Genomic DNA, 16,474 nt, shown 5'->3' on the forward strand with positions numbered 1-16,474 from the left:
CTATTTTTCCGTCAGATGGCTTTCAATCAGCTTGAATTTAATGGACAGAGTAAACTCATACACAACCTCACCTTACCCCAGAAATGCTCAATGTGTTGCCGTGCATATGAGCAACTAAACACCAAGTTCGGCCATCTGTGATTGTGACGTGAAACGAAACGAATTAGGAAGCAACCTGAAGCTCGTGCTGTTGCAGGACATAAATAGAAGAGCAACTGCTTGTGTTAAGTGTATGTATAATGTGACACGTCATTCTCCACAATTAAAATGACAAGTTTGTATATAGTTAGCAGATAAGCTAACAGTTAACATCACTTCTATTTCTTCTTGTACTACTACTATTTGTATTTTCCGGCTGTCATGATGCCCTGTGGCACGATGCTGCCTCTCACGGGTCAACCTTTGTACTACACCGGAATTTTGGTTTGGTAGAAGAGACTTGTGATTGCCGGTGGCAATGTTATGTGTGGTCTGCTGTGTTGGTCATCTTGAGTACACCACACACAAAAAGAGCAGGAAGCGCTCTTTTTTTTCCTTCTTCCCCTTCTCATGTGTGGAGTCTCTCATGTGTTAAAAATTTATATGAGTGTACCCTGCTTTACTTAAGCTCGTTACCATGACAATCAAGATCCATCGGCAACAAAAACTTTTGTATTTACCAGGCTAAACTCTTACTATACGTCCACTGATTGATCAGACCAAGAATGTGGAAAAATTAAGGACTTTGTGTGCAATGCTGTGACCTTACAGATGCACCACAGTGGATGTACTTACACTTGTCAGGCGGGGTTATTGTAATGGTTTGTGCTGTGAATTCGTCGTCGAAGTATCTCGTATCTGTCTCCGAGGTGACCTGGGGCTTAAAAGGTGGGATGAGCTGTGCAGAAGAACAAGCAAAGTAGTGTTGACATTCAGAGCACCACAATTAAAAAGGTAAAAATGGCACCCTTCCTCTCCTAGTGCGTCACCTTCTTCTCCAAGACATCCTGCCAGTTGATTGAGGTGAAGAACTTATGGGTCATCGCTTCTTTGGCATCATCAGGTCCGCCGCCGAGCCTGGAAAACACACACAATACACACACAAAAACAGTGTTAACGCCACCCACTGAGCTCACAGCTTGTGTAAACACTACACTTAAAATGTGCTGTTCCCTTGTTACGGCCAATTTGAGACATTCATTCTTAATTTTCTCACCTGCAGGCAGAGCTTCCTGACACGATTTTAGTTACCTAAAAATGCTGGAGTTCCTTCAAAACAACAATCAATGACATCCTTGTTTATAGCCATTAGCCTCGAAAAAAACCTAATCAAGGAACACAGCTTAAATGTGGATTACTGCATATGTGCTGGCTGAAGGCAAGATGAGAGAGAAGGGCTTGTAAAACTAATAAAACTATTGACGAGCTGCAATGCAGCAAATGTGGACAGATGCACATCTTCAGTTTGTGTCTGTATGGCCAAAATAGAATGTAATTTGTCTTGTCTTGAAAATAACAAGGCTTAGATAAAAAATAATATTTTAGATCTGGTGTTTTGCGATATATGTAGGATAGGCCAACACAAACGTAAAGTTTTTTCCCCCCCTTTTCAGTACTCAATTCTTTAACAAAGTTATTTTACGCATTATACAGTGGGACTTCTGAAGTCATACAAAACAGCCAATACTATCTGGGGCACGGAAAAAAACCTAATGATTAAATGAACAATGGTAACAGTCAAGTCATGCTGGTACAATAGAACCTCCAAAGTCAAAAGGGTCTGCAAAAGTCATACAATTTGGATTGAATAAATTTTTGGGGAAAAATATGCCTCAAAAGTTAAATCATCATGTCACGTGACTCTCCCAAAAATGCTTGTGAGATTTGAGACTTTCATAATGTCAAATTCAAACTTTATTCACTTTCACTATTTTTTTCTATGCGAAAATTTGTTTCGAAATTAAAAAACTTTGAATTTCCTGTGTGGAGTTTTGCATGTTCTCCTCGCTCTTGTGTGGGTTTTGTCCAGGGTGCCTTGGCTTCCTCCCACATTCATTTAAAAACATCCATGTTAGGTTCATTGAAGACACTAAATTGCCTATAGGTCTGAATGTGAGTGTGAATGGTTGTTTGTCTATGTGCGCTGCTTTTGACTGACGACCAATCCAGGGTGTACCATGCCTCGTCCAAATTCAGCAGGGATAGGCTCCGCAACTAATGAGGACAAGTGCAATAGAAAATGGATGGATGGAAACATCTCGGAAGTCAATCATTCACGAGAATGGATTGTCTTTGATTTTAGAGGTTCCAATGTACATTTCTTGTACATTTGTCCAGTCACATTAATAGAACTGTAGATTAAACTAGATATTCCAACTTAGACGATGGTAGTGAATGTCAAAGCTCTGGACATACCTCTGCTTGGGATCCTTTTTAAGCAGGCCAGCCAACAGCGCCTTGGCTTCAGGGGCCAGGTTCTTGGGGAAGCGGATCTCCTCCATGAGGATGAGTTCAAAGAGTCGCTCGTGGTCCTGGTTGTAGAAAGGCAATCGGCCACACATCATCTCGTACATGACCACGCCCAGGCCCCACCAGTCCACAGCGCGACCGTAGTCATTGTCCTCTAGTACCTGTTGGAGTAGAGTGAAGGGAGTGTCTCATAGTTAAACTCAAACTCTATTTTGCGCTCATGTGGTCGTGTGATCCTTATTTTTAATGGCACTTTGCAGTGAAAACTTCTTGTCAAGTTCAGCATATAGGTTACCTCAGGTGCCAAGTACTCAGGAGTCCCACAGAAGGTTTTCATGGTAGCGCCATCAGTGATGCCCTCTTTGCACAGGCCAAAGTCCGTTATCTTTATGTGGCCATCCTTGTCCAACATGAGATTCTCCAGCTGATGAAAGAAAGGAATCAAATTACTTTACTCTATTATCATTGGAAGTGTTCAGTTTCATCAAATGGCAATCACCTACGGGGTCCCTCAAGGGTCAGTTCTGGGACCCCTCCTGTTCAGCCTGTATATGCTATCCTTGGGTCAAATTCTTCAGAACTTTAATTTTGACTATTATAGCTATCCAAACGACACAGTTATATCTAGCAGTGTCTCCAGATGACTATAGTCCAATTGAGGAGTTGTGTCACTGTCTAAAACAGATAACTGGATGAGGTCAAGTTTTCTTCAATTAGATAATTGTTTTTGTCAGGAAAGAAAAGATGATTGCTCTGAGGGCACGGTGGATGACTGATTAGCACATCCGCCTCACAGTTCTGAGAACCGGAGTTCAAATCCCAGCCCCGCCTGTGTGGAGTTTGCATGTTCTCCCCGTGCATGCATGGGTTTTCTCCGGGTGCTCCGGTTTCCTCCCACATCCCAAAACATGCGTGGTAGGTTGATTGAAGACTAGATTGCCTGTAGGTGTGAATGTGAATGCGAATGGTTGTTTGTTTATATGTGCCCTGCGATTGGCTGGCAACTGGTTCAGGGTGTACCCCGCCTCTTACCCGAAGGTATCTGGGATAGGCTCCAGCATGCCCACGACCCTTGTATGGATAAGCGGTATGGAAAATTGATGGATTGCTGTTAGTACATACCTGGAGTCACTCTCTTTAAAAACCAAAGACCAAGTCCGAAACCTTGGTGTACTGATAGATTCCGACCTGACTTTCAACAGTCATACCAAATCAATTACTAAAACTGCCTTCTACCATCTGAAGAACATATCCAGAGTGAAGGCTTGCATGTACCAAGCAGACTTGACTATTGTAATGGTCTTTACACTGGCTCCCGGTCAGCTTTAGAATAAAGTTCTGCTACTGGTTTATAAATCACTGAATGGTTTAGGTCCTGAATACATTCAAGAAATGCTAATGGAATATAAATCCAGAAGGGCTCTGAGATTGACGGACTCAGGTCAAATAGTGGCGCGCAGAGTCCAAAGCAAATATGGTGAAGTAGCATTTAGCTACTTTAGTTTTAAGTACAGGTTAAAAAACTATTCTGTTTTCTCATTCTTTTTAGAGCATTTCTAATTTTAAATATTTCTTGCATTGTATGCTGTTTTAATTGTACTCTTATTTTTTTCTTTGTTTTCAAATGCTTTTAAGCACATTGAGTCACCTTGTGTATGAAATGCACTATAGAAATAAATTTGCTTTGCCGCTAAATGACAAAAACGTGGACAGCATTCATGACAGATGACATGACAATGTATTGAAAACAACAGGAGTTACTACTACTACTACTACTACTACACTTTGCAGTAGGCAGGTTTACATGTAGACTTTTTTGTCATTCCGATTGAAGATCTCTGGTCAACTGCTTACATGTGACGTGATCTATTCCGCTTAGGATTTATACGATCAGGATTTTTGGGGCCGATCAGCGAGTTAAAAAAACAACAACCAATCACCGAGCCGATCACAATGATGGAGCAATAATATAATATTGTAGTGGCGTGTTGCGTTCTCGGCTGTTCGAACATATTTGATAAGATTGATCCAAAGAGCTTTTACCGCATACCAAAGAAACCTGAAACTTGTCGAAGGCTTTGAATCAGAGCAATTAAGCTTAACAAGTGGAACCTACTGACAACGACTGCGTTTACTTTTGACACTTTATATATGGTAAGACAAATAACGTTATGATTTTGTAAATTATGATATTACATATCATGTTGTTCTTTTTTAATTTTTATATGAATATATTTGAGTGGGGGGGGGACTCATAAAGTAAGATTTTCAGTGTGTTTTTATTGTGCATGAAAAACATCTTGAATCTTTAATAGTTTATTTTAGGCATAAATAGCAATGACAAAAGCAGTCTTGACTACACTCCATATGTAATTTAATAGTATATTTTAGGCAGAAATAGCAATGACAAAAGCAGTCTTGACTACACTCCATATGTAAATATAATTGTATTTTTATTTTTACATTTGATATAATATTAAAGCAAGTTGCATTTAGATTTAATTAATGACAAATTTATTATGCATGTTAAAATCTTTTACAATAGAACCTTACACAACATCAGTCTGGATGCTGCATGCTGGACAAGAGTTGGAGATACATGTGTTCAAAAAACCTTTGCTGCATGTCTTTGCTTGCCATTAACTGGCAACGAACTTACATACTGTAATAAGTCGCCATGAAAACTAGGTGATGCGTCTTTCTGTCATGGGTGTGTGTTATGGTTGTTGTCTTCCCCCTGTCTCGTCCACACCTGCTCCTGAGAGCATCTTCGCCACCTGTGCCTCATTTACCCTAATTACCCGATGCATTTAACCTCATGTCTCATTCTTTCTGGTCGCCAGTTCGTTGTCACGTTCCAGCATTCCTTGTTTCCACGTCACCGACTCATAGTAAGACTAGACCCTGTTCTGATTATTGACCTTGCCTTTTTGCCTCACGTTTTTTGGATACTGTTGCCTTTTTGGATTGCCTGCCTGTGTACCGACCTCTGCCCGTTTATTAAACTTCTCTTTTTGAAACTGTCCACTTGAATTGGAGTCGTGCATTTTTGGTCCTGTCCTTTGTTCTGTTCATGACAGAACGAACGGGCCATAACATGGACCCAGCAGACTCAGGCCTGGTGCGCAAAGCCCTTCAAGCGCAGGGTCAACGCATCTCGAAGCAGGATGAGCAGCTTGCTGCCCTCCACCTTCATCTAAAGGGACTGTCAGAGCATCAGGACACTATGATGAGACAGGTGCCCTCACAGTTTGAAGTTCTAATGAACATGGTTCAGAACAAGGAACCAGCTGGCACAGCACCCAATGCTACCACTGTACGACCGTTTCCATGTGAAGCAGTCACCATGCCGCCAACCTGCCACCTCCGCTGCTGTCTGCCCAAAGCTCTCTCGAACGGAGAGGTTCTCTGGAAATTCTGGTAATATTAAGCCATTCATCACTCAGCGCGAACTCCACTTTGAGGTCCAGGCAGCTGCCTTCCCCACCGAGCGGGCAAAGATTGCTTTTGTCATTTCCCACCTGACTGGTCGTGCGGAGGCTACTGCTGAATGGAGCTGCAATTCCGCCGTGTCATTTTTTTGTAAAGACTATGGAGCAAGTTTTTCAGTATCCCACATCGTGAGGCAGCTCGCTCCCTTGTCACCTTACAACAAGGCAAGCGCAGGGTGTCATATTACGCAATTGAGTTTCCCATTCTAGCAGCTGAGAGTCAGTGGAACAACAGGGCACTACTCGATGCATTTTTTTCAAGGACTGTCCCCTGGCGTCAAAGATCATTTATTCCCACTGGACCTGCCGACCGACTTGGACACTCTCATCGCTCTCGCCATAAAGATCGACAAAAGGCTTTTGGATCGCGAGCTGGACGGAGATCGGTGGAAGGATGCGCCACCGCGCACTTGGAAGACGAGCATCGGTGACCACACAAACCAAGGCAGCTCCCCTGTTGCCAGTCTCAATTCACTGGCTAGCGTCACCACGGATGAACCCATGCAACTGGGCAGGTTCCGTCTCTCCCCTGAGGAACGTCAACGCCGGCTGAGGGAAGGGCGGTGCTTCTGCTGCGGGAAGTTGGGTCATTCTATGAGCAACTGTCATGTCAAAGTTGCCGGTGCCGGTAACAAGGGTACGGGAGCGGTGAGTAACTAAAGTGACACTATGCTCTCCAGATCAAGCGATTCATACATCTGTATTGATTGACTCTGGTTCTGACCGGTTTACTCAACTCCCTCCTCGTTAGACATATGTACCTTAGAACCTTTCAAGTAAGATGCCACCGCAACGCTTATGCTGCAGACGGCAGTTTTATGGGAAAGATCACTCACCGCACCCAAACACTCACATTAACATTTCCTGATTCTCACTCGGAAAGCATTAGTTTTCATGTTTTTGACCCTATGAATGATGACTTTATTTTAGGGAACCCTTGGTTGAAATTACTTAACCCCCACATTGACTGGTCCTCTGGGCATGTTATGTCATGGGGCAGCAATTGCGCCCAGAACTGTTTCAAGGCTCCATGTAATGTTCAGGGATAGGTTTCAAATGAAATTCCACAGACCCCATCTGGGGATCCTGACTTGTCTCAGGTGCCCACCTGTTACCATGACATTAAAGACGTTTTTTCCAAGTCCAAATCCCTTATATCCCACAGACCTTATGACTATGCAGTTGACTTGCTGCCTGGAACCACACCTCCACGGGGGAGGTTGTTCTCTCTTTGGGGGCCGGAACACAAGGCTATGAAGGAGTATGTGGAAGAATCACTGGCAGCCGGGATCCTTCGCCCATCTTCATCCCCTGCAGGTGCAGGATTTTTCTTTGTGGTCAAAAAGGAGAAGACCCTGCGACCTTGTATCGATTACCGGGGTCTCAATGAAATAACTGAAAAACAGGTACCCTCTTCCTCTCATCCCACCACCTTTGAGTTCCTGGAGCGAGCAAAGGTTTTCACCAAACTAGACTGAAGAAACATGTATCATCTAGTCAGGATAAGGGAGAGGGATGAATGGAAAACAGCATTCAACATACCAACGGGACATTATGAGTATTTTGGTAATGCCTTTTGGACTCACTAACGCTCCAGCTGTCAATGATGTCTTGCGTGACATGTTGAATGTATGTTTTTGTCTATTTGGAAGATATTTTGATATTCTCCTCGGATGAGGAGACTCACATTATTCATGTCCGCTCTGTGTTGCAGCAGTTACTGCAGAATGAACTATGTCAAGGCTGAGAAATGTGAGTTCCACAAGGCGTCTGTTTCTTTTCTGCGTTTCGTGCTGGCTCAAGGTGAAGTCAAAATGGACCCTTGCAAAGTTGATGCCATGACTAATTGGCCCACTCCCACGTCACGCAAGGATGTACAAAGGTTCTTAGGGTTCACAAATTTCTACAGAAAGTTCATGAGAAATTTAAGTTCAACAGCCTCGCCTTTGCATGATCTTACCTCGCCGCACAGACCCTTTGTGTGGACCCCGGTTTGTCAGTCAGCTTTTCAGAAACTAAAATTGAGCTTTACCCCCGCTCCCGTCCTCACTTTGCCAGATCCCAAACAGCAGCTGTTGTGGAAGTTGATGCGTCTGATGCCGGAATAGGAGCAGTGCTCTCCCAGAAATGTCTCAAGGATGGTAAGTTACATCCCTGTGCTTACCTCTCTAAAAAATGACTCCAGCCGGGAGAAATTATGCTATAGGTGACAGTGAACTGGTGGCTTTGGTGGAGTTGGGGCACTGGCTCGAAGGGGCTCAGACTCTGTTTTTAGTATGGACAGATCACAAGAACCTTGAGTATCTTAAGTCTGCTAAAAGATTAGATGCTCGGCAGGCTAGATGGAAGATTTAATTTCATGTTATCCTACCGACCTGGTTCTAAAAATGGTAAGCCAGATGCTTTATGACACATTTTCTGCGAAGAGAATTCTTTGTCCGACCCTAAAACCATTTTGCCCAAGTCATGTTTTATTTCTGCTTTTTGGGACATTGAAACTGTGGTAAAAGAGGCTCCAAATAAGACTCTTAGCCCTGAAGATTGGCCTGAAAACAGGCTTTATGTGGTCCCGACCTTAAGGGGAAGAGTCATCCACTGGGCTCACACTAAAGGGACTGTATGTCACCCAGGCATTGCCAAAACACAATCTGTGGTCGAACAGCGCTTTTGGTGCCCTAATGTTAGAAGGGATGTGATCAATTACGTCAATGATTGCCAGGTACGCGCTGCTAACAAGCCCTCTCGTCAACGTCCTTCTGGGGAGATGTGACTCCTGCCAATACCACAACGTCCTTGGTCAGACATTTCCGTAGACTTTGTCACAGGATTACCGGCCTCTAAAGGAAATACCACCATTCTCACAGTTGTTGACAGGTTCTCAAAGATGGCACACTTCATTGCACTGCCGAAACTCCCCTCAACTAAAGAAACTGCCGAGTTGATGATACACCAGGTATTCAAGTTTCATGGTTTTCCCAAGAATGTGGTATCTGATAGGGGCCCCCAATTCACTTCACGATTTTGGAAGGAGTTTTGCAATCTCATAGGTGCTACCATCAGTCTGTCATCTGGGTTTCATCCTGAAACCAATGGACAAACTGAGAGGCTGAACCAGGACCTGGAGACTGGGTTCCGATGTCTCGCTTCACAGGAGCCACAATCCTGGACTCAGAAGCTGGTTTGGGTCGTGATTTATCACAATTCTCTTTCCTCTGCATCCACTGGTCTATCGCCTTTTCACATTGTGCATGGTTACCAACCATCTCTGATTCCTGCCATAGCCCCCAAGTCCACGGTTCCATCTGCATTGACCTTGGTGAGACGCTGCAGGAGGACCTGGGAGCACGAGCGCCGAATGCTGCTACGCCAAGGACGGTCCTACAAGACCGCAGCTGACCGCAGGAGGACACCGGCCCCGAACTACAAAGTGGATCAGCGAGTTTGGCTCTCCACCAAGCATATTCCAAGCCCTGTGGAGTCCCGGAAGCTCGCTCCCAGGTTTGTTGGGCCCTTCCCCATCACAAAGGTCATCAACCCTGTCACCATGAAGCTTAGGCTCCCATGGTCGATGCGGGTCCACCCTGCATTTCACGTCAGCCTGCTCAAGCCCGCTCGGGAGTCCCCTCTGGTCCGGCCTTCCAGGCCTTCCTCCCCCGTTTCGTGGACGGGGGCCCCGTCTTCACGGTGAGGCAGCTGTTGTCGTCTCGTCGGAGGGGGGTTTCAACATCTGGTGGAGTGGGAGGGCTACGGGCCTGAGGAACGTTCATGGGTGCCGTCTGGGTTTATCGTGGGTGACTCGCTCATTCGGGACTTCCACATTGCGCATACTTCATGTAAATCACAAGAATAAACTGAGTCTGATTAAACCAATACAACACAAAACTGTATTCATATTTTTATTAAAAATGATGTAAACATTCACATGACAGGGAGGCAAAGGTATGTGAACCCTTGGATTTAACAACCGGATGACCCTCATTGGGCTGCAATAACCACAACCAGACCTTTCCTGTAGTTGCAGAATAGAACGTGCGCAACAATCAGGATGAATTTTGAAACATTAATTCCGCTTTCCAAAACTGTTGCAGTTCAGCAAGATTCCTGAGATGTCTGGTGTGAATAGCTCTCTTGAGGTCATGCCACAACATTTTAATCGGATTGAGGTTAGGACTTGGACTGGGCCATTCCAGAGCAAGTATTTTCTTCTTCTGAAGCCATTCTGTGATTAATTTGCTTCTGTATTTTGGTTTATTGTCCTGTTGCAAAATCCACCCTCTTTTGAGCTTGAACAGATGGCCTCAAGTTCTTCTGTAAAATATCTTGATAAGCTTGTGAATGCATTTTTCATTGATGATACAAAGTTGTCCAGATCCCATGGAAGCAGAACATACCATACCATGATGCACCCTCCACCATGCTTCACAGTTGGTATAAGGTTTTGATGTTGGTGTGCAGTTTTCCTCCACACATGACTTTGTGTGTTCCTCCCAAACAATTCAACTTTGGTTTCATCTCTCTACAGAATATTTTGCCAGTAGTGCTCTGGAACATCCAAGTACTCTTTACCAAACTTCAAATCCAATCCATTTTATTTACATAGCACAATTTAAACAAACACATGGTTCCCAAAGTGTTGTACAAAGCAATAAAAACACAGCAAAAAATACAAAATAAGGATAAAAACTAAATAAAATGAGATAAAAACTACATAAAATGAAGTAGGTAAAATCAACAAAATAAAATGCACTGCCAACACAACACATATACATCACATCAGACACAGTAACTGGTGTTAAAAGCATTTTTTGGTGTTAAAAGCATTTTGAAGCAGTTGCAGACCGGTTTGATTTTTGCTAGCTGCCTTAGCTGGGAAAGGCTGGATTTAACCACGGCTTTAATTTGGGTGTCAAACTTAAGATCAGACTGTCATCTGCATAATAATGAAAAGAAATACCATGCTTCCTGGGAATTGAGCAGAGTGGGCATAAATAGAGGGAAAATAAGAGTGGGCCAAACACGGAACACTGTGGCACCCCATGTGAAAGGGGAGAAGTGGAAGACAAAGAGTCAGCAAGGTTAACACAAAAGGTTCGCTGAGACAGGTAGGACTTGAACCAGTCAAGTGCTATTCCTCTGATGCCCACCCACTGCTCCAAACGAGTAATCAGGATATCATGGTCCACAGTATCAAAGGCTGAAGTCAGATCTAAAAGTACTAAGACAACACAGTGACCAGAGTCAGTAGCTAAAAAGATCTCATTAAAAACTCTTAAAAGCGCTGATTCGGTGCTGTGTAATGTTTTAAAACCAGATTGGAAAGGCTCAATAATACTTTATTAATAAACTCCACAACCTGGGAATAGATAATCTTTTCCAAGATTTTAGAAAGGAAAGGCAACTTGATGATAGGCCTAAAATTTGCCAAAACAGAGGGATCCAGCACAGGTTTTTTTTTTGTAAAAAATTAATTATTTTTGTTTAAAATTAATGGGAACCACTCCTACAGACAGACTACTATTAATAACTGCAGTAAATGATGGTCCAATAGAAGGGAAAACCTCCTTAAAAGGTTAGGGAGGGACAATATCACTTGGTGAACCTGAGAGCTTCAAATGACTAACAATTTCCTGCACAAAGTGCAGGGTCTCAGGATCAAAACGGTCTAAAACAGCAGAGCAGGAGGCAAACAGCGAAGGATCACAACTAGGGGGTGAAATAAGTGTTCTGGGAGAATCAGAATCATCTTTATTTGCCAGGTATGTCCAAAAAACACAAGGAATTTGTCTCCGTGAATTTCTCAAGGAAAAAGTGAAGACAGTTTTCACACACAGTTCCAATTCCAACAGTCTGTGGTGCATTCAGGGCAGACTAGATAACCTTAAACAGAACACAAGGCTTGTGGGAGTTTTACAGGACAATATCAGAAAAATATTTTTTCTTAGCGTCTTTTACAGTGGATTGGTAATGACACCAGGAATCTCTCAACATTTGAAAAGACACTTGTAATTTGTCCTTTTTCCACTTCCTCTCAGCTCTTTGACAGGCCTGTCAGAAAGCACGGGTTGTTTCATTCAGCCAGGGCTCAGCCTCTGTTTTAATTTTTAATGGAGCCGGAATGTCCATAGCAGTGTGACAGGTGTCGAGGAACCAAGTGTTCAAAGCCTCAGTATCACTATACACAGGTATGACACATTTTTGAGTGAAGGCAGGCGAGAAGTAAGCAGCAGTGGAAGAGTTCATCTGCGAGCAAGCGGTAGCGTGAGGTTTGACTGACAGCAAAAAGCAGCTTCAAACAGTACAGGCATATGATCGCAGAAAAAAGCATCACAGATCTCCAGATTAGAAACAGACAAACCATAGAATAAAACAAGATCAAGTGTGTGAACGTGTTCATGCGTAGCCCCAGTTACAGACTGGACAAGATTAAAAGAGTCGATGGTGCTTAGAAAGTCCGTCGCTAAAGGGTTCTTGGGGCAACACACGTGAATATTACAATCACCAACAATAAGAACCCGGTCATATTTGGGTATAATATCTGCCAAGAACATAGAGAAGTCCGTTAAAAAGTCTTTGTTATATTTAGGGGGCCGATAAACCACCACACACAACACTCTGTGTGAATGTCCCAGATCAAACAGACCCAGTTCAAAGCTGGCGGGAGATGAGAGTGATATCTGTTTGCATTTAAAATCACTCTTAAAAACAGTCGCAATTCCTCCACCTCAGCCAGATGTCCGGGGAGAATTGAAATAGCAGCACTCGTCAGGTAAAGTTTCTGTGAAAACACAGGACTCACCAGCACTCAGCCAGGTCTCAAAGATAAAGAGGAAGTCCACTTCCCGAGATATGAAGAAGTCCTTAAGGATAAATGTTTTATTCCCAAGTGATCTGGGGTTGACCAGGCCAAACCTAGCAGCAGCTGGCTGGTCAGGGTGAACAGGTGACGAGGAAGCTCGACACAAAGGGCGCAAATACTCCAGATTCCGTCTGCGCCAGCGGAGACATGGAGAGCAGGGGCCGCGGGGCTGGAAAGCCACATCGGACCCTGCCAACGTAACCAGACAGGCAGGAACAGGTTCTAGGGTACGCTGAGTGACACACAGGCGAGGACCAGCTCCATAACCACCTCGATCGAGACGTGCCAACACGGCCCTCAGTCTCACATGGCAGCCGCCACGCTTTCCCTGACATCGGTGCCTTTAACGCCGAGGCGGTGGAATGAGTGTGCGTCGGAGGTATGAAGGGATGTCCGATAGGAAAGGAGGCTCCGTTCCTCGCCCCCCGTAATAGTCCAATTTACGCACATTTCCAGCGGCGATCCTCAGATCGAGTATCGTTGGCGATCATATACCAGCAGGGAGTGGACGGTTTGTACAAGTGTTGCAAACAGAAAAAAACGCAGACAACAACAGGTGGAGTGGCTGATGACCTGCCTGACACACTGGCGCCACCTTGCCACGTGTGCAGCAATGTTTTTTATGACAGCAATGGCTTCCTCCTTGGTGTTCTCCCATGAACCCTATGTGGCACATGTTAGCATGTGCCAGTGATTTCTCTGTCTTCAGGTGACACTCTAGGGTATTTTATTTAATTTTTTAACCCCATTGAGCATTCTGCACTTTGCTCTTGCAGTCATCTTTACAAGACGGCCACTCCTTGGAATAATGTATCTTTGATCATATATTTATGCCAGTGAGGCATAGTGACAGACAGAACAAAATAATCGTCTTCTATTAGATGGCAGGAAGTACATACAGTAATGAATGTAACCACTTTTTGTGACATTTTTGTTTGTTGGTGTGCCGTGAGATTTGTCAATTGTAAAATATGTGCCCTGGCTCCATAAAGGTTGGAAATCACTGCTCTAGTCAGGTCATGTATTCTATCGAGTCAGGTCAAACCAATGTTAAAACATGACAGAAATAATGGGTGCTAACTTACTGTAATTAAATTACTTCACACACAACAAAACTTTAGAGCATGATTCGACAGAACGCCTGGATGTTCACTTACAACCGTTACTGCTACCACTAGCTTGCTAGACTACATAACGTTTTGTTGCCTGCTTTCAAGCGTGAACATACCTCAAGTAAGCCTTAAACAAATGTCCTCTCCTGAACACCGGTGACCACCAACACACGTTTTTCCCTATTTTGTTCTTATAAACACAGGGCGCGTTGACTGTCCCACACCGCCGACATTTTTTTAAAATAACTTTATTGGTGGTCAGATATTTACAGTACTACGTCAAAAGACATGCGACAAGGCTAAAAATTAACTAGCTTTTGGATTCAAATATACTGTACACGATGGCGACATGGAGTTAATGTCTTTTGCGGAGCATTGATCGGATTGGCAAATGATGACATTAAAGCCGATCAGCATAAAATGCTAATTATCAGCCGATACCAATCAGCCCGATCAGATCGGTGTAAAGTCTAGTTTTAAATGCAGTTGTAAACATTTAGACAAAAGTATCACTTAATTATCAATGCAAAAAATATATTAATAGGCAGGGTGACACCTTACCTTTAAATCCCTGTAAACGACATTGCATGAGTGTAGGTATTCCAGTGCTGATACTATTTCTGCACCATAAAATCGGGCTCTGTCTTCTGTGAACACTCGGTCCCGGGATAAGTGAAAGAAGAGCTGCAAATGAACAAAGACGACACCGGATTTAAAGAATATTCCAAATGTTTAAAAGTCACTAAATAACATCTTTACACAGATGAGCAATTTTTCAAAAACATGCATGCAAGTGAGATAAAGAGAATAACTTACTTCTCCTCCATTTGCATACTCCATCACAAAGCATAGACGGTCATTTGTTTGAAAAGCATATTTTAGCGTCTGAGTGAAAAGAGGAAAACTGATGTCACAGCATCATTCAGATTATAAATGACAGTGGGATTTTGAAGAACTAGGGGCTTGGTTACTTACTGTTAGAAAGGGATGCCGTGTATTTTGGAGGACTCTGCTCTCTGTCACCGTGTGGGCTACCTCGTCCTAAAGCAAAGATACATTTTGTACATGTAACAAGTGTAAGCACAGACACAAACTACCAGTAATAGAGTGACTATAAAGCAAAATTACATAACAGAAAATTACACTAGCTATGACGGTATTGGCATCGATAACCACAATGTATCTCACTGGACATTCTTCTGGATTTTCTCATGTATGAAAAAGTGAATCAAGGGTGAAATGTGTTGCATTGCACATTTTCTCCACCGCAAACTTCAGGTTTACAGGTGCCACATGTGCTAAACAGTCGTCTACCATGACACAAAGTGATATCAGATAAAGTAACAGTAAAGTAAAGGTAATTGTTGTTATTTTTTTTTTTTTTATTATTTGAGGTTCTACATGTATTTATTCAAGTCAATGATGTTTTGTGCGATTAATCAGAGCATGGCGTGTGGGAGAGCGAAGGCCTCTATTTGAGGTCAACCCTTTGAGGAAAACTGTCAGTTATAAAATGTTTTTTTTTTTTTTTTAGAAATGTTGTTTGTTTTTAAAAAAACACACCATCAATCATCTCATTCAGGGTCCCCCGGGGGCTGGTACCAGGTATGGTGGGGCCCCCGGGCCGGGTGCTGACACATTTGTGCTGATTTCCGGTCTGTTCACCCCATCCTCCCAACCCACTCCCCCCTTCTCTGCTCTGTCGGTCCTCCAGTTTCAATGCATCATACACCCATCTGTGGGGGGTGGGCAGGGAAAGGCTGGGGAGGACACTTGGCCGGGCACGTCTTCGTGCGTGTTCTTCTTCGTTGGTTTTCGCCACTTCATCTTACAGGTGGGCGGACTGTGGCTGTCGGGACTGGGGGACGTTTTTTAGGGGGTTTGGGCGGTTCCGGAGGGACGCCGGGACCTTGGTCCCGGTTCGGGTCGGTTCTCGATGCCCAACCCTACTCACAATGGGCGCTTAACATAAAGGGGTGGGGGGGGGGGGGGTGGCAGCTGGATCCTGTGTTGGGCCCTGTTGGTGGCTGGGGCCCCCATTCTCCCCGGGCGTTATGGGGAGCATGGGCCCCTCCGCCTTGGGACTGCTCAGGGCGCTTCGGTCGGCCTTGGGACCTCCCTGGGTCCTGCGTGGTCGGTGGCGTTCCCCTGGTTCCTCAATGTGCTGGCTAAGCAACTCCGCACACTAGTTGACTAACATGCATGTGATATGGTGTTCATTCACTAATAAGTCCGAAAGAAACAATACAGACTTTAATTACTTTTGCTGGAATCACTTATAACAACATAGGTTATACTAACATATCAACTCACAGGTTCGTACAGGTGTTTAGACACTAAAAAAAGAATCCCACCGCACCACTCCACAGTAGCACTGCCTTGCTCACTTTCCCACATCCTGTCCTTCCCTTTTCTGTTTCCCTTGGTTGGTTATTGCATGTCCTCACCGGGTGACCCCCACCCACCAATCTACAAATAACTGTTGTAATGTTACTTGTGTTCAAATATCTAGACTGTCTCACTATTGTTCTGCTGTGGTTTTCACCCCTAGTCCCCTTGTCCACTCT

General features: G+C 44.0%; 1 protein-coding gene across 2 annotated transcripts in view; it reads right to left on the reverse strand.

Moving 5' to 3' along the window:
- Positions 1–16,474, reverse strand: part of akt2 (v-akt murine thymoma viral oncogene homolog 2) — a 33,094-nt gene that overhangs the window by 9,759 nt on the left and 6,861 nt on the right. For both annotated transcript variants that reach the window (XM_061681507.1, XM_061681506.1), the window contains exons 7-13: positions 14,883–14,948; positions 14,724–14,792; positions 14,469–14,591; positions 2,744–2,872; positions 2,395–2,609; positions 969–1,056; positions 775–877 (exon numbers count right to left, since the gene is read on the reverse strand). In XM_061681507.1, coding sequence (XP_061537491.1) covers positions 775–877; positions 969–1,056; positions 2,395–2,609; positions 2,744–2,872; positions 14,469–14,591; positions 14,724–14,792; positions 14,883–14,948 — 793 coding nt within the window. The remainder of the gene's footprint in view (positions 1–774; positions 878–968; positions 1,057–2,394; positions 2,610–2,743; positions 2,873–14,468; positions 14,592–14,723; positions 14,793–14,882; positions 14,949–16,474) is intronic.

The sequence above is a fragment of the Phycodurus eques genome, chromosome 7, assembly GCF_024500275.1.
Source record: "Phycodurus eques isolate BA_2022a chromosome 7, UOR_Pequ_1.1, whole genome shotgun sequence".
Taxonomy (NCBI): Eukaryota; Metazoa; Chordata; class Actinopteri; order Syngnathiformes; family Syngnathidae; genus Phycodurus; species Phycodurus eques.